Genomic DNA, 27,395 nt, shown 5'->3' on the forward strand with positions numbered 1-27,395 from the left:
AGAGATTTATGTGAGAGATATAGCTCTGTCTCGTCTTAACTAAACTTAAGTAACGATTAAGCGACTCTGAGTACGGCTGTTAAAGTTAACTGTACTATTGTACTAAACAATTTGTACTATATTAAAAGATAAAAGTTTTTAAATCGAACTTTTGTACTATGACAAAGTTACCTACTATAAATGGATAACTTTGTGAATGGAACATTAAATGTAAAAATGTATCGTTTTATTATAATAAAGTAATGAAATATCTAATGTTCTTATTCCTTTTGTTGAATGCATAATTATAAAGAACTTATAAAATTATTTTATAACTAGCTGATGCCCACGACTTCATCCGCGTGGAATTAGGTTTTTAAAAATCCCGTGGTAACTCTGATTTTCCGGGATAAAAAGTAGCCTAACTATGTCACTCTCCTTCTCTATCTATACTCATGCAATAAAATCACGTCAATCCGTTGCACCGTTGCGACGTGATTGATGGACAAACCAACAAACAAACACACTTTCGCATTTATAATAAGGGTAGGTACTGATTCATTTTTGCAGGTAATTCAGTTTTTTTTTTATAATACGTTACCTAATGTTTTTATGAAATATGGTCCGTCCGTCGACTCATATTTCACACGTTTATAATGTTACCCGTGACGATTGTATGTGGTTGATTTTTTATTTGCTAACTGTGGCTTACCTCATCTGAGGCACAAACATAGCGCCTCAAAAAGGCTAGAATCCAGAGCAAAACACAAGCATGGGACAAGCGACAAGCTGATTTGTTCTGGAAAATCAGAATTGAAACGTCAAACGTGAGATCGTGGCGTGGAGGTGTTTTAATAGTGGGTTAACTTGTTTTACCTAGTTTTTTAAATAAATAAACTTTAAACCATAGGATTTATTCTTCAAACGAGTGCTTTCTGCAAATGGCAGCAGCTTAAGTGTGATCGTAGCAGTGATGAAAATAGATGGAAAAGTATCCTTTCAATAGGTAGATAGCGGCCATTTTATCATAATGTCACGTGATAACGATTTTTAATCCCAATAAAACAACTGACGATTTGTAAAAGGTAGGTAATGTGCGAAATTTTTTCATCTACACATAAAAAAATTAAAATTCAAGAAAACAGCTGTTTTTACAACATTTACTTAAATGCAACTGCACAATGAAAGGTACCCGGGGTTGTATAGTCCGTACAAAACGACTTTTCACGCGCCATTTTACTCGATGGGTTACTGTTATGTCAAGAAAAAGAAACGGGTCCAATAATTGAGAACCATCTTTTTAGAAGTCGGTTAAAAAGTACGGTTCACCTTTAGAAATAGCGGCTGGATTGCGGTAGAATGACAGTTGTAATGCCACGATCACAATCACCTCTGATTGGTCGTGTACTTATTGGGTACAATATTGTTGCAATAAGAATACCGCAAATTCAGCCAATCACTACAATTGCGATTGTAATAATGATTGTTGCAGGTTTTACAGAATCGACCTTTGTATGCATATTGTAGGTACCTACCTAACGTAGGTACCTACGCACGCCCGATATTGACATGTCTAGAGTCAAGACTCAAGTATTTAGCATAGAGATATAAAGAGTTGCCCTAATGTCCTATAGAAAATAGCGGATCGGAAACTACCTAGCTCAAGCTTATTGAAATTTTCGTGTGTGTAAGAGACAACACTACATTTCAACATAACTATAAAAACAGGGTTTCGGCACAATCCGCCATTTGCTGTGCGAGCGTAAGTACTTGTTTTTCTTGTAAATAAATAACCTAATCTTTTGTTATGACAGATACTAGGAACAATTTTTCGCCGCCATTTTCTGTGTTAAAAAGTACACGGTAAAACCATAGATATTTCATCTCTATTCGTTTAAATACTCTAAGGTATTTAGTGTTATTGCTGGTGTCATGTGTCGACTGTTGATTTGATTATTGTCTGTCAAAGAAAAAAAAACGTATAACTAGGTACAATAATTAATAATATTCAGAAAGAACAATTTATTCGTTTTACTAGGTATTTAGTCCTAACGTAATAAATATTGATTAGTGTGGATAATATTATATTTTAATTTTGAGGTTAAACATCAAATAAAAGTGACAAGCCAACCGACTTGAACCGACACGCATGGCATCCATTTTGTTTTTACTGAAGTACCTACTTATTTTTCTGGTCGGTGCTGAAGAAATAAGAAAGTTGAAACGTGGTTGGTGGATGCCTTGCATTTATGCCTTGAATTTAATTACCTACTAGGTAGCACAAATGCTCCCGACTTTGTTCGTGTAGGTATGTTTGATATATTTTAATCTCGATAGGTTTTATAAGCTGATCGATGTGTTCCGAATCATATCTACGTGCAATGATATTAGAAGAAAATAGGTAGATACGTTATACGCGGACCGCAAGTGGCACGTTAAAAGTAAGCTAATTAGCAAACCTGAGCTCAGTCGCCCGCTGTCGTCGCGCTATCGACGACGTCGTTGATAGTAATGTGTATTTTGTTTTCGTCTCCCAAAACAACCGAAAATGCCGTCGTGTGTGATGAGATTCTGCACAAACTACACAAGCAAGGTTTCCAAAAGTCAAGGAATCACATTTCATTCGTAAGTAAAACTATTTCTTTTATATAATTCGTATTTTTCACTTATTTAACAATAACAAACTCGTGCACGTTCGTGTAAAATGCAACTCATTGCAATTTCGACCTTATGTCACATGCCATAAGTACGTATCAAGTTATCGTTGTACGTATTTTAAAGTTTCCGATCAAAGAATATAAAATAAACAGATAGGTTTCTTCTGAGTATTGACAATTCAAATAGTGTGCATATTTCCTGTTTTAGGGAAGGATTTAATTTAATTTAATTTTTATTATTTTTGTTATAGCGGCAATAGAAATACATTCTGTGAAAATTTCAACTGTCTACTTATTACGGCTTACGAGATACAGCCCGCTGACAGATGGACGTACAGACAGCGGAGGCTTAGTAATAGGGTCCCGTTGGCACCCCTTGGGCACGGAACCCTAAAAACGAGCGGAACCGCGGGAAAAAGCTAGTTCGTAATATATTAAATACCACAGTATAAGGTTTTTATTTTACTATACAACTACAGTGTAGGCATAAATCGGCATTAGCCGAAAAGACTTTACGGTTTTTTTTTTTCTTTGGAGTTTCTAGTATACCGTCTCGTCCCGTCTCTTTTACGCTTGCATTATTAGGCATATATCCGTCCTTCTTCCACTCTTCTGTGCAGGACGAGGTAGTGCAAAATATAACCGTCTCTTTTTCGTGCGCAACTGAAGCTGAGGTTATTAGTTCACCGTCCTTTACTCTCTGTTGTGTGAGGTTAAAATACTATCTATGCGTTTATGTGTGTTGAGTCTTTCGGCGCTGACGCAGCGTGCCATTAATAAACATCGAATTTGATATAAGTAACCTATCTACCTCTTTTTCTTCTAATATCATTGTCTACGTGTGTCAGTGTGTCTACCGTTAGGTAGTTAAACAGATCGTATTTAATTGCGATAAAGATCATAGACCGTGCCTACCGAAAAAGTCAGACTAGGTAAATAACTGATCAGTTAACTTGTATAACCTACCTAATAAAGACAAATAGCCTAAATAGATAAGTACTGTTATAGGTATAGATATTTGAGGTCACATTTTATTCAAAGTGATCGACATTAATTTTTTTCAGCATTTTGTTTTGAGCAGATAAAAATTTAAAAATTTGAATTTACACTCAAATCTGGTAAGAATTTAAAATTGAGTTAAAGCCAGGCCCTAGTGAATAGGGTATTATTTTTTACCAGTTTTGTTTACAATGCGACAAGGCTACCATGGCGCGTGGCGAAATCGGAACTAACGTTGATGTCAAGTGCCAAGTGTTTCCTTTGTTCTCGTTTGTACCTACCTATTCTAAGCCTTTATTTCTCCAAGAGACCCCCCCCCCCCCCTGGCAATGTCTTTCTAGTGCCAAAAGTCTTGTCGCACTATTCTTTTTTAAATTTATTTTACGACCCTGGATGTCAGTCCTTTGGCATGCTTTATTCATGTGCTTACAACCACAGATTATAAACACAACTAAAAGTATATATAATGTACTCTGTGAACTAAAACTTTTTTATGTCAAGAACACTGAACAAATCATAACCTGATTGATTTTTTATTCGTTATCTCTAGGTTATCTATGGTACAAGTTCTGGAAAATTATGAAAATTGGAACGTCAAACGTGAGATCGTGGCGTGTTTGTCTGAGCGTGGAGGTGTTTATTAGTGGGTGCAAATTGATTTATCTAGTTTTTTCAATAAATAAACTTGAAAATGTAGGATTTATTCTTCAAACGATTGCTTTCTGCAAATGGCAGCAGCTTATGTGTAATGGTAGCAGTGATGAAAATTGATGGAAAACTATCTCTTAAAAATAAATAGCGGCCATTTTATCATTGTCACGTGATAACATTTTTTAATTCTAATAGCTGGTGACTTAGGTGAATATAATAATAAGGTAAGGTAATGTGCGAAAATGGAATATGGATTCATATTTAATAAAAATCAAGAAACCACCGGTGGTATTTGAAAATCTGAAATGCAACTGCGCAATCGATAGGCACGGTTGTAATTTCTTGTCAGATGGTGCGCGCCGTGCGGCAAATCCTACAAACGAGACCCTGAAAAGGTACGAATAGCTCTAGACATATACGATGCTGCTGCTTCGCCTGACTTTAACATAAAACTGACTTTCATGTAAAACGACTTAAAGAACATGAAACAAGTCGCAAAACAATTAAGTCTCTTTAAAAAAGATACGAAAATAAGACTGGAAGATACGAGGGTTTGAGCATAACCCAAAAAGTACGAATTTTAATTTCGTACCTACATTTCGTACCCGTCTGCCAATGCTGTATTATGTAATGGGGTAGGTACCGTAGGTTAGCGCGCAATATTGAAAATAATGTGTGGAACATAGGTTAATTTATTGGTCTAATTTATACAAGACATTTAGTGACCATAGATAATATACTAGTGGCGCCCCCAGAGGATCTTTTTTATATATTTTCTGAAAGATCAAGTTGAATGTTTTATTTATTCCGTACGTAATATCGATTGTCGTGGATATAAACTATTATTTCATCGTTGAGGTTAAACATATAATAAAAAAGTGACAACTGACAAGCCAACCGACATTACGTGATACGTACGGCCACGGCTTCCATTATTTCGTCTTTATGCTCCGGGTAGATACGCTCCGTCTAAAGAGAGTTTCTACATAATCCGATTTGATATCGGTATCGCACCACGACGATACGATATCGGGGCAAGTAAAATGTATGTATGTAGGTATGTATGTATATTCTTTATTGCACCACAAAACACAAATTACAGGTTCCAGAAAAGAAATCTTAAAAAGTAAATACAAAAAGGCGGCCTTATCGCTAGGGAGAAAACGAACAAATGGACATTGGGGAGGTGGTGTATACAATAAACCTAAATACTAATCCTACTATAAATGTGAAAGTGTGGATGTTTGGATGTTTGTTACTCAATCACGAAAAAACGGCTGACCGGATTTGGAATGGAGATAGATTATACCCTGGATTAACACGTAGGCTACTTTTGATCCTGGAAAATCAAAGAGTTCCTGCGTGATTTTGAAAAATGTAAATCCACGCGGACGAAGTCGCGGACATCAGCTATTAGCTAAACAAACTAAACCATAATATGATGGGGCTGATTCTCCTGTACACAATCTCTAAACTAAACTAAATTAACAGGTCTAAATCTAGTGCTATCCTTTTCAATAGCTATCCTTTTCCGCAAGCAACAATATGAAAGGGAAAGCAATAGATTTAGTTGTCTCATTTTAGTTTAGTTTAGAAATTGTGTACACGGAATTAGCCACAATACAATATTAAAATACATATTAATACACTAATATATACAAAATAAATATAGGTAATAGACATACATAAGACTGCACAGATATATTATATACATTACATGTTTAATTTAGATTTAAATAATGAACTATGCCGTTACTGATGATAGCAAAGAGATAGGTAATAATCTTCGACGTCAATTTTAAATTTACTAAGGGATTCAGCATGATGAATTTGCGAGGGTAGCTCGTTCCATAAACAGATAGCCTTGACCGTGAAGGAATTACTAAAATATTTTGTTCGATGTGTATAGGTGTCGCTAAAATGAGTTTTCCCGCTGAGCGTAAAACTGACTGGTCTGTCATGACTCATGACCAAGAAATTAAAAAAATTACCAAAACACAGTACAGAAGAGAAACAAAATGCAAAACGTATGAAATATGTGTCTGCCTTTCACATTGTCTGCCCCGATGGCGATATCGGATATCGGAGCAGGCACTGATAATATGTTGGCGGCACCATCGGACGCCCGTATTTAAAGCTAGTAAGTAACCTAAATGTCGATTTTCACGGCTCTAACTTCAAAAACATAGGACTTTCATACAACCTTCCATCTCCCATTTCACCCCCTTAGGGAGGGATGTTCTCAAAACCGTCTCTTAACTTACACCTACATCCTAGAAGGAACCTACCTTCTAAATTCCAAGTTTGTAGGCTTTATGGTTCCTGAGATTTCGTGATTAGTCAGTGAGTGAGTGAGTGGTATTTCTCTTTTATATATTTAGAAGATACGTGTATAGTCTACATTGTGGCCGATTCTCTTGTACAAAATCTCTAAACTAAACTAAATTAACAGGTCTAAATCTAGTGCTTCCTTTTCCGCAAACAAGATTATGAAAGAGATAGCAATAGATTTAGACGTGCCATTTTAGTTAGTTTAGAGATTGTGTACAACGGAATTAGCCAAATGGTCTCTGTGTGCGCAAAGCCCGACGCGCCGCGCGCGGCTGCCATTTTAAGTGTGTCTTGTTTCTTGATACTGTTTGTTAGAAAAATTAGCAAATAATAATTGAATGTGGATTCACTCATATGAAAGTCATTAAAAACTTTCCAGGTTTTAGCATGCTAAAGAGTATAAAATGCTCCCTTTGAATATCTAGCTTGCACAATGGGATGACGGCAAATTTGTCGTGACTTACCGGTCTTTATGTGTCGGGCAATGCTTCGTGCTTTCTAATAGGTACCTACCTACTATTCCGAAGAAAAAATAATTAGCCATTATACCTACTTTGACGTAATTTTTTTTACACCTACCTGTTAATTCCCAAAGTTATCGCGATCCAAACGTCATAGTCGCTGATCGTTCCTCCCTGTGTTGTGGACAATACGCAGAGAAACTTTCAGCTTTTATAAAATAACGAAAGACTGGCACGCGCTGGCTCTTAGTCCACTAGGCTACTCGTGACGGACTGTTTACTGTACTGTGCGTACCTACTTATAAATTCCTAAATTGTATCTGAGTAACCACGAGTTTTGCTTTACGGACTTTGATATTTTATTTTCCTACTTCGTTGCTACAATGGACTCCGAACGTTGGGTTATTTTCATGTTCGTAAAGTACATAGTTATCTACCGAATACCTAGATCAGAATACATAAAATAGTACAGGTTCTAGTACTTATAGTACTGTCATAATGTGAATAATAAGAGAAATAAAAATAGACTTAGTAAAGTTGTAATGCCCGCTTCTAGGCTAAGTAAACGTAGTAATTCATAGGTAATTGTGTACATTTTTATTATAAACTCCCAGAAGACGTCTCTCAACAAGTTCAAAGTTTTCATAAAACGTATACTTATTGAATAATCCTACTACAATGTAAAGAATTATTTAAATGATAAGAAAGCGTGGGAATAAGTTGAACAGTTTGCGAAGTGGTGATAATAAAAAGGATACCCGGCTGAGTTTGCTCTTGTTTCTTCTCAGACCTGGGCGCGTTTGGAACCCTCGTCGTTTTAGTTTCAGGTTTACCTAATTAATTATCATTTATCACCATTACATCATCTTACAAACAAACCAATCAAAAAGTGTACAATAGTACCTTTATACTTTGAATAAATTATTAAAATTTAACTTGACTTTCACTTTGTCGATATAGACCTTTTACATTGTGTATTTTGATTAGGTACAATTTTTTCGTAATGACCGCGCTGGGCAGGCGTGTTGGTCATCGCAGGGCTAGACTGGTCGCACCGGTGCAGTGTCGCTGCTGCCCGACACCGGCCTGTGCCATTTATCCAGTCTAGCCAGTTCGAATGGTTATACCGCCATTTCTGTCGGTTGCCAGAGCCTCATCAGTAGTCCAGCAGTAGTACCTACCTACTTTAAATAAATTATTAAAATTTAACTTGACTTTCACTTTGTTTGTCGATGTAGACCCCTTACATTGTGTATTTAATTACCTACCATTTTTTTAATATTGTTCAGACGATATGGTCACCCTATAAGTAAAGCTCTTTCATATGATACCCCACTTGGTATAGTAATCTTATTCTGAAAGTTGAAAATAGCAATATTTGTTCTTGAACACATTTAATTTTTTTCCTTGTGATATAACCACAAATTCGCAGTTTTTAGATTTTCCCCTCATGTGTGCTATAAGATCTACCTTCCTGCCAAATTTCGTGATTCTAGGCCAACGGGAAGTTTGGTTTCTTGACAGACACAAACGAAGTGATCCTATAAGGGTTCCGTTTTTCCTTTTGAGGTACGGAACCCTAAAACGTACATTTTTCAATTAAACAGTGACTCAATGACGAAAAAATCAAAGCTATGATGAGAACGTTTGATATGAAATAGATTTAATTACGAAATAGGTCTTTACTTTATTACAAAAGTTAGGTACGTCCATATACGCGTACCTTAATTTTCAGTCTACTCTCTTTCGGAGTAAAAGGGACCAAAGTGTATATATTTTGTCTCTTGCTACGCTACAATGGGGTCCCTATTTTATTATGAGTTGATGGAAATGGTCATCCCATAGGCTTAGAATTTTTTCGCTACGCTTAAAGCCTATGGGTCATCCAGTCATTTTGCCACTCCAACTCTAAATCCTTAAATTTTGAATGAGGTATATAATTATTCTAAATTATTATGTGTCAAACTCAATGACGTCCATCGATGAACATAACAAAGTATACAACCTATTTACTCTGAAATCCTTGTTTTTTTATTTCTATCATACCTAGCCTAGCTCACCCGCGTCCCCCGCGCCCCTGCGTCAGCCAAAAAGACATCGAAAAGAGTTAAGTAGAAATAACTGGCCAATTTTAGCATGCGTCTCGAAGTTGAAGTTGAGGGCGGGACTCGCATTCTTAAGTATTTCAGAAATTGGATTTCAAAATTGAGTAGGTATAGTTCGTACAAAATGACTTCTCACGCACCATTTTACCCTATGGGTCAACTGTCATATCAAAAATACGATTCACCTTTAAAATAAGGACTGTAAGTTGAATCATACTTTTGACATGACAATTGACACAAAGTTAAAATAGCGCGTGAGAAGTCATTTTGTAGGTACGGTTTATAGCCTAGTATTTAAGGCTGTACATACCTCAGAATTTTATTCAAGTAAACTTTTAAAAGTGCTTTTGAATCGTCAAATAATTTACCGGCTTATATAGAAACTCGGCGGTTGCTCTTTTCAAGTGTTCAACTTACCTTTACATTTCTTAAAAGAGAGCTGTTACTAGTTGTTGAAAGGAGTTGTGTTTTTAATTTACCGTCCTTAATTATAACTTGTAAATTCGCTGCTTTTACTATGTTTTACTGCGACTACGGCATCTACATTAAACATTACTCCAAAGTACACCACACTATTTTTTGGGCTTCGTAGTAAAACAAGAAACCCTTAGTAGTTTCGTCCGATACGGTTGTATTTCTGTTTGTCTGTGTGAAAGCCATTTTAAAAAGAAACAGCTGTAAAGTTCAGCACCAGCTGTTACACTATGCAGATGTAGGGTGTAGGTATATTTAAATATTGAAAACAATTTTTTTTTCAGGGTAGGTACCTCCTGAATATGAAAAGCGAAAATCGGTTTGTTACATACCTACATTTTTGGAGGGGAAAAAAACACTATTTAGTAAATAATGTCCACCAGACTTCTAACTCCTAAATCACTGTAGTAAGTATTGAAAATTCTTTTTTAAATCCCGTGGGAAGTCTTTGACTCTCTAAACATGTAGATTAGTGATGGGAACTAAAAATTAACTTTAAAAAAACTTAAATCGGTTCAGAAATCTTTGAAATTTTGGTATACCTATAGGTATAGTAAAAAAACACAACTCCGTTTTTGAAAGTCGGTTAAAAAGTAGCCTAAGTTAATCTTTGATTAATCCTCTACTTATCTGTGAAAGTCCCGTCAAAATAGGTTCAACCGTTCCGAAGATTAGCCCATTCAAACAGACAGACAAAAAATTTTAAAACGTGTGATTCACAGTACCTACAGTTCAAAGAACCAATTATGAGCCTAATTTGAGGTAGTTATTTCAAAATGACAGAAAGACACTTCCATTTTATTAGTATAGATATGACTAATGAACCATACCTACTTTAAGCGCGTATTATTAATAACATTTATTAATAGAATATTCGTATTTTTTCAGACATTTCTTTTTTAATGATGGAGCTTGAAAGTAAAATTTTTTCATCAAACATTACACGATGTAATAATGAATCCAAGAACAATTTATATGATATACTTAATATAGTTCCAGTTCAACCTTTGCCAAAAAGTATAATAAATACAACAAATGATCACTGTAACTACGTACCTAAAAGCGATAAGATTTATGTACCAAAGAAGAAAACTGGCCGGAAAGTCAAAACAGTCCGAGATATTCGAAATGCTTTTGAAAGGGACGTGTATAGTTATTTGCCAGCCGAATTAGAAAAACAACGAAATATTCTGTTGCGTAAGATAAGATATGGATTCTCCAAAGATGAAAAAACAAAAGAACTTGCTACTAACATGTTAAAAAATGACTCGCCCATATCAAAATCGGCTTGGCAAATGTTAATGAATATAAACCCCGAGGAACATAAATTTGCTTCTCAATATATTCTTTGGAAAGGAAAATGTATTCAAGTAAATGGCAGCAAAGGAGGTCAGCATAAGTTTATGTGCAACCATGCTGAACAATCTATTAAAAATCAGAAAAAATCTGTAACTAAAAGTGCTACTTCAAACAAAAGAAGACAGATGTTGCACCATTCACTAAATATTAAATTTAAGCCAGGTCCATTAACGAAGAAAAAATATTTAGACGATTCGTATCAGAAATATCAGTGTGGTGAACTGGAATTAGTTAGTTTACCAAAGACTGGTTTAGAAGTTCAAACTTCCTATGGCAAACCAATAGCACCTGTAATTGATACGTTTATTAATAAATCATTTTTTCAAAACGATGGTTCAATAACACAAAAGTGGGCTGAGTTTGCTGTGTCGGTCATCGGCAAAAATGAAAATGGTATCGCAAATCAAGATACAATCAGTGGAGATTCTTGTGTGACCTTTGATTTAAACTACAAATGTTTTCAAAATAGAATTCTAATGCGACATGGTGGGGATATTGTAAATCAGCGAAATCTTAATGAAAACTTAAGAACTAGCGCTATAAAAGGAGACGATTCGATAATAAGCTTTGAAGTTAGTCAGGTTATGGAAGATGTTCTTAATGCCGTAGAAGTAAGTTTAAAACAAGATGAGATGTACACAGGAGAAGACGAACCTCGAGTTACAACGACTGACAACATCTTGAACACAACTACTCACTCAAGTAACAAAAGCAAACGAAATGGGGAGTTGCGTAGACTTGATGTAACAGTTATAACGATTTCAGAAACCTCAGAACCTGATAAAAGTGCTTGTAAAAAGGATTACTGCACTTTAGGATGTATTTGTGATTCTTTAAAATGTTCTTATAATTTGAAGAGGCACTGCGGGCTGATGGAATGTATGTTCAATTGTAAGTGTGATTTTTCTAAATACAAATATATGAACTCATTTGATATCAATGAATGCTCCGATATCATTCCTGGTTTAATCAACTTGGATAAAACATTAGGCCAAACATTAGCCAGAGAGGAACATAAATTTCACCAAACAGTTATAGTAACAGATGAAAAAAGTATTTTATTGAAGTCAGATAAAAGAAATTGGAAAGCATCCAAAAAGTACGCGGATTTTTATAGTAATATGCAATTAAAAACTGAGCGCAACATACCTCAAGTATTGTCTATAGTTTGTCCGAACTTAGACTGTAAAAATGTGGAGCCCTGGTGCATGGTACATAATTTATATAAATGTTTTTGCAAAGGAAAATTGACGGAAACTGATTTGCCAGAAATTACAACAGTCGAAAATGAGAATGTAAATTCAAAATCAATTATGATAGATACTAGTGATATAATTGAAATAAGCGACGAAGCAAAGGAATACAAGGAACCAACAAGTGAATTAATTAAATTTAGATTACGTCGAATCCGACAAAACTTGCGATGCATTAGTTACAATAAAGAAGAATGTGTTTCAAAGGAAAAAGATGATTTCTATGATAATAACTTATACTCAAAGTGCGCTAGAGTTGAACCTTATGCCGGCAGAAAATATAATAACGAATATTATAACAATACCAATAGAAAGATATCGGAAATGGAAAAGAACGATAAAAAATTGCGTAAAAGAATGATAAGTTTAATTTATAATGATGAAGATTTAGATAGGAATAAAAGAGCTAAGAGTTTTGTAAATAACGATAAAGATAATAATCAGATACTGAAGATATCAAATACTGAAGGATCTATGCCTGTTCCGAAGGGGACAAGTGATAAAACAACAACAACATCAAATACTGAAAAAGAGGCTCCTTCAACATTAAAAGAATTGTTAAGTAACGTAGTAGAACAAAGTTCTAATGTGAAAGGGCGTCCCAAACGTTTGCCTGCTAAAACAAAACTAGTAGCTTGGCTTGAATCGAGTTATAAACAGTATAAACAACGTGCGGAGCTTGGATTAATTAAGGTTTCTTTAGATCCACCGCAATCCGGAAAACTAGGTTTATATTCTTGGGAGTTTATTTTAAGTAGGTACAGAGAGCGGAAAAATTTTTTTCTTATTTCCAAACTGAAACCTTTCCGAATATTTATGGCGGTAGATATAAACAATTCATGTTTTAATAATTGTACTAATATAAGTGATATAAGTTTATCCGATATAGACAAATACCCTGTAACTATCAAAAATTTATTAACAAATGCAACAGATTCTAAAGAAAATTTCTGTATTTTATGTGGATTAGCAAATTGCTGGGAGCTAATAGGTTCTGTGACAAAAGTAAATGAAAATCAAGTTCCACCGCAGGATGAAAATGGACTTTCACTGCCAGAGGAAAATCTAGTTTCACTGCAAGAAGAAAATCCAAATGATCAGTTAATCATTCCGGAAGAACAAAGTCCACAGTCGAATACATCTTATAGCTCCTATAATCTGGAAAATTTGCCCATCATTATTGATGACGGTACATATGAAAATTTGCCGATCCTTATTGATGATGGTACACATGAAAATTTGCCGATCCATATTGATAATAGCACATTGGATATATCTTGTAACGAACTACTTGAACAAAATTGTAGTAGTGGTGAATCTAAATGGTTTGTCATGAAAGTCGAAAATGATTTTAATGAAATTCAATTCTATAAGAGAGGATTTTTTGTCAAATATGACAGTGTTGTTCAAGCTATAAATGTGGCAAGAGCTTCCGGTAAAACTGTTAGGCTTTCATCACACAAGTGTTCCAATGACCAAAAGGATCCACAATTTGGTATTTATGCAATACCAAATACTGAAGATTGTTGCGTTTTTATAGGACCTTATGAAAAGGATGAAAAATTAGGCATAGAAGCTATTAAAAAACAGCAGATCATAGAGACAGTTACCCCTCGATTACGTACTAGGGGTATCTGGATAACAACTAATAAAGTTGATGATTTGAAAGTCATTGATAACCCATTACTGTTTATAACTCCTAGTTGCTTAAGCAATGACAAAATGGTGACATTAGACAGCGATTCTACAGTTTATAATATTAACGAAATAGCATCTAATGTTCAAAATGTCGTCCCTCAGCCGAGAAACACTAAAGAAACTATAAGAAAACAGGTTAAACCTATAAAAATACGAAAGACCAATGGATTTTATCATCTTACACCAAATGGGTGCTTAAAACCAATTCAATCTCCTGAAAAGAATTTAGGTGATAGATCTTTACTGATCAATCAAAATGTTGGAAGAATACAGGACTCCCTGAAGACGTATTCGTCGCCTAGAATAAAGCTAGGTATCACAACGAAACAAGGCTGTAAGCGAATGAGTAAAGCTGCTGTAAGCACGAAACCAATCGCAGAAATTATTCCGCAAGTCAAAGGGCGCAGTAATATTAATATTCCCAAAGAACAAAGCAGAAGATTTGAAAGTGGTATGTTGATATTAAAACCGGAAGAAATAAATAAAAGATTATTTGAAAAAGAAACTATTTATGAACAACCACATACTGGCCAGCAAAGTGAACACATCATTGTAGAGATTAAAGATGAACTCTCACTAGATATTGAAAATTTTTTGGCAACGACGGTAGTTCGTTCTGCACCAAGTGAAGAAATATTTGTGATTTCTGATGATGAAAATAATTCAACTCCCAGCGACTGTTCAAAAGGAAACTCCTTTAAAAATGTTTGGATAGTCTGCAAAAATGTTGAAAACCTTGGTTGGATAGCAGGAACAAAGAACTCTGGAGACTTAAGTTTCGAATTTCCGGGTTTTAAGCCTAGTTCATTTTATCCAGAAAGTGAAGCATTGAAAAAAATTAGCCAGTGAGTATGCTTTTTAAATTAGAATTAATGTACATATTGTACAGTAATTTTAAATACGTACGTAGTCGATATTTCACGGACACGTACGAAGCTATTTTCCTCCTTTTTTTTAATTCGAACCGCTAGCGGTTTCTGATTCCGGAAAGGAGTTCCAGATCCTAGGATCTGGAACTCCTTTCCGGTATCAGTTTTCCCTTCCACTTTTAATATAGGTAATTTCATGCCAAGAGTGAATAGGCATCTTCTGAGCAAGCGAGCTCCATCTTAGGCTGCATCATCACTTGCCAGCATGTTTGATTGTAGCCAAGCGCTAATCTATAAATTAAAAAAAGAAACGTCATATAAGTATACGTATTTAGATGAAGACCGCGACTTCATCCGCGTAGGTATATTTAGGTTTAAAAATTCTCGTGGGAACTTTTGTTTTCCGGGATGTAAAGTAGCCTACGTTCGACCTTAAGATGCAATCTATCTTACAAAACTTCATCAAAGTTGGTTTAGCGGATGGGCCGGGCAAAAGTAACATACATTTTTAATACAGTTGCTCAAAAAGTGGCGTATTGCAGGGACGTATAGCGTTCGGGATGTGGGCTATTACATACTCGTGCTTTTTTTTTACCTTTCCCGAACTCGTGCGTTCTCTTTCCCAACTGTCAAAATAATGTCTATTAAAAAGAAAAACCAACCATGAAGTTTTTACAACAAAAATTCATAGAAGTTTTTATGATTCATGCAAATACGTACCTATATTTCTAAAAAGAAGCTACTAATTTGTTTCAATATCAGATTTAATGATTTGATTGAATGAGTTTGGTTAGGTTTCATTTCATTTCATCTCATTAAATTTCATTTTCATTTCATATCAATAAAAAACTTCTACTAAAGACTTGGCTGCATGTGTATAGTTCCCTTTGCCTACCAGAATGGGTGAAGAAAAAAAATCTCTGCTTATATTCTACGGTTGGCGCCATTTTTCAGAAATTTTCTTTGCGAGTTTAGTTGTTTGTTGCACAAAATGAGTAATTTCGATCCTAGTTTTTTTGAATAACTGTACCAATTTCAATGTATATGTGAATTATAACTTTTATAAGAAATAAATGTTAAGTTAGTTGAGTTTATTGTGTTTTTATTATTTTATTAAATTGCTTCATTTTTTCGCAACTGTATTAAAAATAGTCGTTCAGTACACGTGCGGAACCGTCATTGCAACTTGTTCCAACTTCCAACTGTTAACGTAGACATTTGTGGGAACTCTTTGCAATGACAGCCTTTCCACACTTGTAATGAAATATACTATTTCGCATTTATAATAGTACCTAGTAACTGATGCCTGCGACTTAGTTCGCATGGATTTAGGACTTGTAAAGTCCCATGGGAACTGATTTTTCGAGATAAAAATAGCCTGTGTCACTCCCCAGGTCTTAAACTATAGTGGTCCCACGTGGTCACGACGTCGATTCCAGTGGTCGAATCCGTTGCGGGACAAACTATTAAACAAACACTTTTGCATATAAAATATGAGTAGGTAGGCCGTAGTATGTGGAGGTTTTTTGTAATGTTTTTTTTCTTTTCAGAATATTTGCGAGAAAAGTATATTTGCCAAGGCATATAGATTTACAATGGCAAGTCCTAGAATCAGAAGCTGAAATTAAATCAATAGAGAAGCTCGATGCAAAATTCTTGAATCCCGATTATGTAAGTAAAAAGTAGTTAGGGCCTGTTTCACCACCTTCTGATAAACTGTCTGTAACCTTACTTATCTAATAGATAGCGTTCAAATTGATTCACAAGTGTTAATTAAGAATGCGGCGAACCCCGCTCGCAATTTCAACTCGAGACGCATGCAAAAATTGGCCGGTTATTTCTATCGCTTTTTGGCTGACTCAGGGGCGCGGGGGACGCGGGTGAGCTTAAGTGGAATCAATAATTCACTGGAGTAAACTAACGTTTACTGTGTTGACAGTTTCTGATTAAAAAAAAAATTGTGTTGTGATGTGACTAAAAAATCGATTATCGATCACTCGCTTATTACAATCGTGATTGAGCACACATATTTTGTTATTTACTAAGAAACTTCCTAATTGTGTTTATTATAATTGATATAAAAATATTTTAAATAGCAATGATGCTCATATGGGAAATCTTAGTATGATCTCGTTTTTGTTGGCCTGTACTGAGAGATAATTTGTACATTACTTCATTCAGGACAGAAATAAAGCATTTGCCGGCCCAGTAATATTGGAAGGATGAGGCGAAGCGAAGGACTTTAAAACTAAACGATGTCGGTTATGGCTATTTCGGGCGAGGCTTGTATAGTGCTTTTCTCCTATTTGCGAAGAAATAATAAACTAATGAATTAAAGAAAAAACATTGCAGTTTGTATAGTTAGACAACAATCCTTTTTAAACACACACAACTTTTGCGGCGAAACAGCGAGCACATATTATGCTATGTAAAACGAAATAATTATTTTTTTGATGAACTATACATAACTACTAAGTAGGTAGTACTAATTTTTATTAAACAACTTGAAAATTGTATTATATTTACTTTTGAAAACATCCATTTTCATTTTACAAACACGCGTGCTCGCGTGTCTTTCTGTAGGTTTTAAAAATTCTAAAATAATAAATCGTGTACCTAAAAACACCTAATTTAATATGTTATCGTACATTTGAAGAACCTTCTTACCTACCAGTACGAATCTGTTCAGCAATTTCTAATATGGTCTTAAGGGAAATCCGGTATTTGACAACTAGTCAAATCAGTAGGTATATCTTTATAAAGCGTCAAAACACGCGCTTAGTATGCGAGTTTCTATGAAATACTAGCTGGCATGTGACGTCACAATGATTTGACGTACTTTTTTAATTTAATCAATATTTTAAAATGGTTACTCCTACATTTAAAATTAACGAAGAGCGTAGATTTTACGTATTTTGGAAGACCCTCTATTTAATAATCACTGAGAAATAATTAATTTTTGACATAGGCAAATACCGTGTTGTGGTGTGCGTACAAAAAAGAGCCAATTGACTTCTTTAGAGTCCTGTAGTTGAAAGGTGCCAACAGAATTAGTAATAACTAAGACTCCGCTGTCCGTCCGGCCGTCCGTCCGTCTGTCTGTCAGTGGGCTATATCTCGTGAACCTATTAAGGTAGAGAGTTGAAATTTTTCCAAAATTTGTATTTCTATTGCTGCTATAACAATAAATAATAAAAATTTCAAAACTACCGCCACGAAAATTAAAAAAAAATTACACAGCAGAACTCCTGTAAGCGGGTGGAAAACCGGTACTTAAGGTCCTTCAGCGATTGTTTAATTCCGTCATTCACGAGGGCGTAACGCCAGAGGCATGGAACAGGAGCGTGGTGGTGCTGTTCTTCAAAAAGGGTGAAAATAACCTGCTGAAGAATTATAGACCCATCTCGCTGCTGAGCCATGTCTATAAGTTGGTTTCGAGAGTCATTACGAATCGTCTCGCTCGTAGGTTTGACGACTTCCAGCCTCCCGAACAAGCCGGATTCCGAAAAGGTTTCAGTACCATAGATCACATCCACACGCTGCGGCAGGTTATACAGAAGACTGAAGAGTATAATCGGCCACTTTGCTTGGCGTTTGTGGACTATGAGAAGGCCTTCGATTCGGTGAAAACTTGGGCTGTGTTGAGGTCTTTACGGAGATGCCGGATCGACTACCGGTATATCCAAGCGCTGAAGTGCTTGTATGAAAACGCCACTATGTCAGTCCGTATACAGGACCAGACTTCGAGACCAATCCAATTGCAGCGGGGAGTACGACAGGGAGACGTAATCTCCCCGAAGCTCTTTACCGCAGCTTTGGAGGACATCTTTAAGCTTCTGGATTGGAACGGACTTGGAATTAACATCAACGGCGAGTACATCACTCACCTTCGATTTGCCGATGACATAGTCGTTATTGCAGAGACTCTGGAAGACCTCAATACAATGCTCCATGACCTTAGCAGAGCTTCTCAGCAGGTGGGCCTAAAAATGAACATGAGGAAGACGAAAATCATGTCTAATGCTTATGTCCGGCCCCACCCAGTAATCGTTGAGAGCTCGAAATTGTAGACGAGTACATATACCTAGGACACACAATCCAGTTGGCTAGGTCCAATTTCGAGAAAGAGGTTAACCGCCGAATCCAACTCGGTTGGGCAGCGTTCAGGAAGCTTCGACTTTCGAGATGTCTTCTTGTCCAAAATTCCTCAGTGCTTGAAGACCAAAGTCTTCGAACAGTGCGTGTTGCCAGTGATGACATATGGATCCGAGACATGGCCGCTAACTATGGGCCTCATAAGAAAGCTCAGAGTCACTCAGCGGGCGATGGAGAGAGCTATGCTTGGAGTTTCTCTACGTGATCAAATCAGAAATGAGGAGATCCGTAGGAGAACTAGAGTAACCGACATAGCTCAACGGGTTGCGAAGCTGAAGTGGCAATTGGCAGGGCACATAGTTCGTACAACCGATAGCTACCTATATCAGGCCAGGTTGTAGGGGACCACCTGGTTTGGTACTTGTCATATCAATCAAGCTTGCTTTAAATCTGTAAATCTTGCATACCCACCAAACGAGATAATTAATAATTTCTTTATTGTATTTTACAGATTTTAACCAAAAAAGGTTTACGACATAAGTGTGACGTAATAACGTCACTAGATTCTTTAAAGAACGTGGAGTCTACACAATGCAGCGAGTTTTCGGAAGAAAATAAAGAGAGTTTGGAGAAAGAATCGCTTGAACAAGTTAGTAGCCATTACATCTACTCCCGTATCCATGCTAACACGTAATGCTAGATAATATAATATGTCACAGCGAAAGTGATATTTGTTATTTTGATCGCGTTCGCTGTGACACATTCTAGCTTTAGCTAGCAAGTGTATACATATTTTAAAGAAATATATTGCTAGCTGATGCCCGCGTCTAAAGTAGTCACCTTCAGATCTTTAACTATACTCATGTTTTAAAATCACGTTGATCCGTTGCTCTGTTGCGGCGTAATTAGGACAAACCAGCAAACAAACACACTTTCGCATTTATATTGTTATAAGTATGGTTATAATTTAAATGAAAAGTAAAAATTAAAAAAAAATCCAAGAATAAAATGTGTGTTTTTATTCCAGAAGACTAAAATTATGAACGATCTTGAAGAAACCAGCAAAACCCTGGAAGACGAAAGTTCTTTTCTTTGGGATGAAACTATATCCAGAAGAGGACAAATACTAGAGTCTTTTTCAGAAACATCTGAAGAGCTGCGGAAAGAATTGACTGAGAAATTGAACTGCATTATATTCAACACTGAAGACTAGGGGTAGGTCTGAAAAGCTAAGCAGTTGAGTCGCTGAATTGCTGTTGTGGGAAAAGAAGAATTGCGCCTTAAAAGCTAAAGTTAGTTTTTCTCATACTCTTTTTCTATAGACTATAACTATAACTTGTTCCCGGCATGTTCTCGGACGTCATGTTGGCACCATTGCAAATCACAATAACAAACCGTAAGTTAAGCATGGCAGGATACAAGTTATAGTGAACGGTCTATACGTTACCTATCATGGTGAACTAGACTTGTCAAAAAAAGGTATGTGAACTTTTGAACATCATTGCTTAATGATTCGACTGGCAGGACTGGGTAATTTATCATATTTAGGGAAGGTAAAGAAACAATTTTTTTTTTTTTTATACAATATACATCTACTACTTCTCGGGCCGTATTATGTTGTCTAATGTACGTTATAGTACATCTTAGATATCTGTAAGAATCCTGTCAAAAAATATCTTCTGAAAAAGATACCTAACCTGTTTATTGGCCAGTAAGTAATTTTGCCCTTACGGTGTGTTAAGTGCTAAGATAAGAATACTTACCTACATAGCCTATTGATGTTGAAACTTGAACTTGATTAGTGAAGATTAGAAGCATATCTGCGAATTATTTTTAATTTAAAAACTAATCATTTTACTGGAACCCACGACACGTAGGGTATCTTTTTTAGAATACTACTTTTTATGTAACATAGTGAAGTTTATATATAAGATAATTAGAAATATGTGCTTAAATTTTACTTTCATATATTAGTTGAGGGACAATTTCCAATTAAACTCGTTGGAATCAAATCGTAAAGTGGAAATTGGAAAGCTGTAGATTTGTATGATTACTTTACATTAGGTAGTTATATACTTTCACGAATATTTTAGTAAGTACGACAGCGTAGCAACAAAACCAGAAACGTGCCAATAATTAATTGCTTTGTTACGTTTTTACTCTGATCACAGCTATGATATTATGTCTGTTAACATCACGAGTAAGGGATGATTTATGCCATCACGTGGCGGGCGCGGGCCGTGCCACGTGTTGGCATAAATCATCCCTAATACGAGACAAGCAAATTTTTTTAAGCTTCGTTATATATACGATATTGTATGGTTTGGTTAAATAGTTCTCTTAAGTTACTTTAGCTAATAATAAAGACTGTTAATTTATAATTTTAATATTACTGAAAAAATTTACTACTTACCTACATAGTTTAGGTATACGGGTAGTACAGTGCGACAAGGCTCTTTTGTCACTTGAATGACATTGACAGTGGGCGTTAGTTGTAGAACAAAGGCTTAGACTATTCAAACAAGAACAATGGGGACACGTCTTGTCTCTTGACGGCAACGCTAATTCCGATTTTCGCCATGTGCCAAAAGAGCCTTGTCGCACTATACTTACATGTTTTCGGCACAAAGCAAAAGTCTATTAAAAACATATGGCCTACTAAAGGCGGGGGTACGCCCCTTCAACGTGTCGCGTACTATAGGTAGGTACTCATCGACACGAAGTCTACCAAAATCGGTCAACGGAAGTGGGTTATTTTCAAGACGGCCACTTCACAGATTTTATTGTAATTTGACATGTCAAATGATACTATTGAGCCGTCATAGACCAATAGCCGTCTACAGTACGACAAGGCTCTTTTGGCACTTAAATGACATTGACAGGGGGGGGGGGGGCGTAGTTGTGCAATAAAGGTTGCCAGAAAATAGGTAAAATCTCAATTTTACGGAATATATTGAAAATGTCAATGTCGAAAATCGAGTAAGTTTTGTCTATTCTAACTGAATGAGAAATTGGGAAAGCCGTCTCTGTTTCCAAATCGAGTACGAATACAATAAAAACCATTATAGACAAATAGTATGGATGGATTTGCAACTTATCATGTTTATCTGCTCAAATACTATATTTACCTAGTGCTAAATATAGCTATAAGATGCAGACACATTTGTGCTGTAGCCTGTAGTTATATTGTGATGTTATCTATATGGAATGGGCTCTATTATTTAACAAAAACAGTAAATTTTAGATTTTTTTACTTAGCAACACGGCATACAAGAGAACAGCGTGACACTTCACAAGTGGCGGCGTTAGTTCCGATTTTGACCACGAGCCAAAAGAGCCTTGTCGCGCTGTATAAGTCCCGCAAATTGCTAATGCGCGTGGGCGCTATTTTAGTGACGTCAGCACTAGACTGAAGTTTCGAGCTGATGATATATTTTTATTTCGGCTGACGTCAAAATGACGTCATTTCGATGTTAATGAGACATGGTTCCAGCGCCATAACAATAGGCTACTTGACAATTTTTTTAAGTTGGTCTTAAATGGTTAATATTTGTCCTATTATATAACCCTGTGGTTATACTGTTTTTTACAAATGCATGACGTCAGAGCACAGATAATCTATCGGCCAAACATGGCCGACAGTGTTTTCACCTGTCTAAGAAAAATATTTTTTTAAATTAAAGTTTTACGGTTTTTAGGGCGCAAAAAAATATAGTGTTAATTTTTTTGATATAATAGGACAAATATTAACCATTTAAGACCAACTTAAAAAAATTGTCAAGTAGCCTATTTGCGGGACTTAAGTTGCTCCGACAGAAAAAGTTATTCGAGCCCGCTTTGATGACAGTGTTTTCAGAGTGAACTAGTAAAAGCTCCTGTAAAGTTATTTTATTTTGTTACTGGCAGGATATTAATCTGTGATAAGTGCAGTTTGTTTTGTTCCATCAAGGCAGAGTGAATATTAATTTTAATATCAGTTATTTTAAGGCTTTGTGAAAATAAAACGTTACATTTATGAAAACTTGTATTTATCCAAATTTATTTTATCACCTTCAAAGTATGCTCCTTCGGAAGCGATACACTTACGCCAACGAATAATCCAATCAACAAAACATTTTTTAAACGCTTTTTCCGGAATTGAGTTCTCTCCGCGAGTTCTATTTTATGAATTTTTCTTTTCTTCTACAGAATGAAAACGGGTGCCACGAAGTGGTAATTTGAATTTAGGAAAAAGAAAAAAATCGGCTGGAGCCATATCTGGTGAATAAGGTGGTTGCTCGATGGTATTTGTCGAGTTTTTGATCAAAAATTCGTTCACAATGATGGCCTTGTGCGAAGGCGCATTATCGTGGTGCAAAATCCAAGAATTTTCTTTCCACAAATCTGGCCTTTTTCGTCGAATTTGCTCTCATTTACATTCACATACATGTCAGAAACATTTTTAGGGACTCCGAACACGAAATTCCATTAGCGATGCAAAACTCTTTGGTCCATGTTTTTGTCCATTATGAAATTCGCAATACACACTAGATATTATGATCTAACTAAAACAGCACTGTATTTTATCTAAAGACTAAAACAGATGCTACTCAAACTCCGCGCCAAAAAGAAAAACAGTTGAGCCACTATTATTCTGTGGTTGAGCTTAACACAAAAAAAAAAATTGAATTTGGAACCATAAACGAATCATCTATTCCCGATACTTTCTTGACAGAATGTATAGGTACTAAGTAGAGCGGAATGAGACATGGAGCGAGACCAATCTATGGTTGCCCCGGCGAACTTCGTACTCAGGATGCTGTAGGGTTGCCGTTGCCGGGTTGATGGAAATTCAGGAACGATTTTAACAGACTTCAAAAAAAGGAGGAGGTTCTCAATTCGTCTGTTTTTTTTTTGTATGTTTGTTACGCGATTACTCCGTCAATTATGAACCGATTTAGATGATTCTTTTTTTGTTTAATAGGGCATACTTCAAAGGTGGTCCCATTTTAATTTAGTAAAGATCTGATGAATATCTTTGGAGATGGAGAACGGAACTCCTCAATGGATAAGAGGAAATTGCTCGCGATCAGTGTAATAGCTTTGTAAACAGTAGGTTTTTAACAAGGCATATCATATTTTAGTACAATGGGACCACTAAAAATTGTGAAATAAAAAAAAAATTCAAAAAAACCAACTTCAATAACCACAAACACTAAAAAGTAAAAAATAATTTATTACCCGATATATTTTGGATACCTACAAGAGTTATTGAAGTTCTATAGTAATATATTTTAGAGTCTGTGCCAATGTGGAGTCACAAAACAATATAAAGAGTAGATAGACGGTTCGTGCGGCTAATGGCAACTGCTCCAATAAATATTACTATAGAACTACAATAACTCTTGTATATAATTGCGTGCCATTGATGGCAGATTGTAATTGGACTTTTATATTTTTAAGACCCTATGTACATACAATTTTTGCAATTAATAAACTTATCTTATCTTATCTTATACATAATATATTGGGTAATAAATTATTATTATTTTTACTTTTTAGTGTTTGTGGTTATTGAAGTTGGTTTTTTTTTTGAAAATTTTGTTGTAGGTACTAAACAATGACTTCATTATTGAACTCCAAGTCCCAACTTCTCAATTCTGATCCTGCAGTAATTATGTGAGGATAAATGAAAAATGGAGTTTCACTGTACATTTGTTTCAGAAATATATTTATTTATTTAGCTTGAGGTGCGGTCGGATAAGGTGACTAATACTGACTGCATACATAATATTATTGTCAGGGTAAGAATATGAGCACGATCTCATTAGACGTATTTCTACAGCTGACTTTCAACTGTTCGCAGTTACTCTCAGGATGTTGAGTGAATAAAGACGCTGACTGATTAAAATTAGTTTGCTAGCAATTTGGCGCAAACGGCGTAGGTAACGCAGCTAAGCTGCGTGAGATAGCTTTATTGAAAATATTATAGCGCGTTATATCAGTCAGTCAGCCGCCAATTGTCCGCCTACAGCTCAATAGCAATCAGTCGAGAATACTTTCAAAAGTAGCGACAGAAGTCTGTTCACCCATTTGTTTGGTCTGCTGATGAGATCGCGCTCTAACATGATTTTACTGTACAATAAGTCCAGAAAACTGTCCTGGACGCCACTATAAATAATTAGGTACCTTACAAAAAAAATACATTTTTTACACTGTGATATGAAATTAGCCGACACAATAGCAATAGCCTAGCAACATTAAAACAAGTTCTCATGTCAAAAGTATGATTTTAGACCTTATTTTAAAGATGAACCGTACTTTTGAGATGACAGTTGTCACATAGAGTTAAAATGGCGTGCGAGTTCTCATTTTGTCCCGACTATACCTTTTGAGACGTACAGTCGTTATTGATTCCAGGACCAGTCTCTGATTCTGTAAATTTTCTGTCAATATTTTATAGTTTGCAGCTACTCAACCAAAACTTGACATCTGCTGTTTTCGGTTGTCAAATCGCGATTTGTTCATGGGACGACATGTTTCGACTACTGCGCGAGAATCGCATGTAAAAAAAAAGTAAAATATTACTTTTTTTAAATCCGTTCAAGTGCATCGGAGTAGTCGGCTGACCGCACTTTAGATGCGTTTTGTACTAATTTGACTCGTACACACTCGTACGTAACAAACACGCATGAACAATCCTGACCTTCCAAGTAGGTACTATGATAGCGCGCAGACTGGGTGCGAGAGTCGTACGTTTAGTTCCGAACGTCCGAAAACAATCCGAGCTTGTTGCAATTTTTAAACACATTTTCGTGCGTTAAATATACAAAATGGATGTAGAAAAATTGATTAACTTAGCTAACAGACACAATGTTTGTAATCTACGATAGCGATGACGCCGCGAGTCAGAAGAGATTAGTTAGAGAGAATTGTCTTGAAGATACAGATTATTATTCATCACGCAGCGAAGAGGACTTCACGAATGCGATATCACCCGGACACTGTATATTTGACGGAGAAAACCGATCAAGTGCGAGTCGGATTCGCACACGAAGGGTTTTTTTAGACAGCGGCTTGGGACCCTTCCCGACCAGTATTCATATGTTTACGTATGATACAAATTCGCATCCAAAGTGCGGTTAAACAATGGTGTTCTTGCATTTCACGAGTGGGCGTGGTTCATGCTTGTGTTTAAGTCGGATCGGTGCGGTAGGTATAGGTAAAGTAATTATTGTGTGCGTTTGCGAGCGCTTGCTCGCGACTGATTGGTACGACAGGCACGCACACTTACGCAATGTGCAAGACGTAACCGCGTACAGTTCACGCGCGCTCGGGAATTGCAAAAACTACAATGTTACCAACATTATTTTCATATAATTAGTGTTGTTAACTGGAGCTGTCAGAGTTCAGCTCAGCATGTGGACTGGATAGTAGAATCGGCGGGAATCATACAATGTTGGCGGTCCTCCTTATATATTTAACTGCGATCGGTGGAGGGGCGGCGCGCGGTGCCGCGCTGCGGGATGACGAACTCGGCGTGGCGCGCGGCGGTGAAGGGGTTGGCGGGCGCGAAGGGCGCGAGCGGCGGCGCCGGCACAGAGCCCTGCCGTGCCAGGCCGCCGCGCCGCACCGGGCTGGGCGTTGTCGAGCCTCTGGAATACCAATAACAAATATCTTTTTACTTATTCATTGTAATTAATTGAAATACTCTTCGTGTGCGATGCGAGAACTATGCTTGCAGTTTCTCTATGTGATTCAATCAGAAATGAGGAGTAAGTAAGTTAGTAAGTTTATTTATTGTGCACATAAATTTGTAAAAAAGTATACATCCGTAGGAGAATCATTGTTCAACGGATTGCGAAGCTGAAGTGGGCAATAGGCAGGGCACACAGTTCGAAAAACCGATAGACGTTGCTAGAATGGCGACCTCGCACCGTAAAGCGCAGCGTTAAAAACCCATTAGATGGACAAACGAGTCGAAGGGAGCCGATGGATTCAGGCGGCGCAAGACCGCGGCGTGTGAAAGTCCCTACAAGAAACCTATGTCCAGCAGTGGACGTCTATCGGTTGATAGGTATCTAGCTGAATTAGACAGGGGGGCATACATGAAAAAAGCACCCTAGCATGTGGTAGCAAAAATAAGGAAATGGGCGTTATCACAGTTGTCAGTTTCAGACCATTTTTGTGACCGGCGCGTGATTACGTAAAACGGTGCAGTAGCGACAGCAGTAGCAATGCGACAGTTCATTTGCTGTCTCTCTTATTCTTATTTTGCTTTGTGGCTATTTCTGTCTCTCTCTAGCCAGACATTTGACAGCAATGATCGCGAGATTTACGCCTGTCGCGAGATAGGTATATAGATAGCTTTCTTTTCGTTTTAGATTAAACCTTCACAACTATGAACAAAGACTTGCTTTTTTCAAAAAACTTAGCCTTGGGGATAGAAGAAATCTAATAGCCATGACATTCTTGTTCAAGCTGT

At 36.4% G+C, this 27,395-nt stretch overlaps 2 protein-coding genes across 14 annotated transcripts in view; one reads left to right on the top strand and one right to left on the bottom strand.

Annotated features, from left to right (window-relative positions):
- The first annotated feature begins 804 nt into the window (after positions 1-804).
- ocm (over compensating males) lies at positions 805-22,952 on the top strand. 6 transcript variants are annotated; one of them, XM_069498991.1, is made up of 7 exons: positions 805-1,064; positions 1,472-1,741; positions 9,942-10,064; positions 10,546-14,812; positions 16,387-16,507; positions 19,443-19,580; positions 19,959-22,952. In XM_069498991.1, exons 4-7 carry the CDS (start codon positions 10,560-10,562, stop codon positions 20,142-20,144), a joined length of 4,698 nt encoding a protein of 1,565 aa, XP_069355092.1. In that variant the 5' UTR covers positions 805-1,064; positions 1,472-1,741; positions 9,942-10,064; positions 10,546-10,559; the 3' UTR covers positions 20,145-22,952. The 6 variants fall into 6 exon arrangements, with proteins under 6 accessions (XP_069355092.1, XP_069355094.1, XP_069355095.1 ...); XM_069498993.1 differs by having other exon boundaries at positions 9,947-10,064; XM_069498994.1 differs by lacking the exons at positions 805-1,064; positions 1,472-1,741 and adding an exon at positions 4,001-4,510.
- Positions 22,953-23,814: 862 nt separating this feature from the next.
- Positions 23,815-27,395, bottom strand: part of Rab3-GEF (Rab3 GDP-GTP exchange factor) — a 43,783-nt gene continuing 40,202 nt past the window's right edge. For all 8 annotated transcript variants that reach the window (XM_069498987.1, XM_069498985.1, XM_069498984.1 and 5 more), the window contains one exon: positions 23,815-26,565. In XM_069498987.1, coding sequence (XP_069355088.1) covers positions 26,391-26,565 — 175 coding nt within the window. In that variant the 3' untranslated portion in view covers positions 23,815-26,390. The remainder of the gene's footprint in view (positions 26,566-27,395) is intronic.

The sequence above is a fragment of the Maniola hyperantus genome, chromosome 6 (assembly GCF_902806685.2).
Source record: "Maniola hyperantus chromosome 6, iAphHyp1.2, whole genome shotgun sequence".
NCBI lineage: Eukaryota > Metazoa > Arthropoda > Insecta > Lepidoptera > Nymphalidae > Maniola > Maniola hyperantus.

What these genes read in the sequence shown, in the direction of transcription:
- ocm (XM_069498991.1), top strand. Translation starts at nt 10,560, where the DNA reads ATGATGGAGCTTGAAAGTAAAATTTTTTCATCAAACATTACACGATGT. An exon ending in GCATTGAAAAAAATTAGCCA is followed by an intron (nt 14,813 to 16,386) that starts GTGAGTATGCTT and finishes TTTTCTTTTCAG; the next exon opens with AATATTTGCGAGAAAAGTAT. An exon ending in AATTCTTGAATCCCGATTAT is followed by an intron (nt 16,508 to 19,442) that starts GTAAGTAAAAAG and finishes TGTATTTTACAG; the next exon opens with ATTTTAACCAAAAAAGGTTT.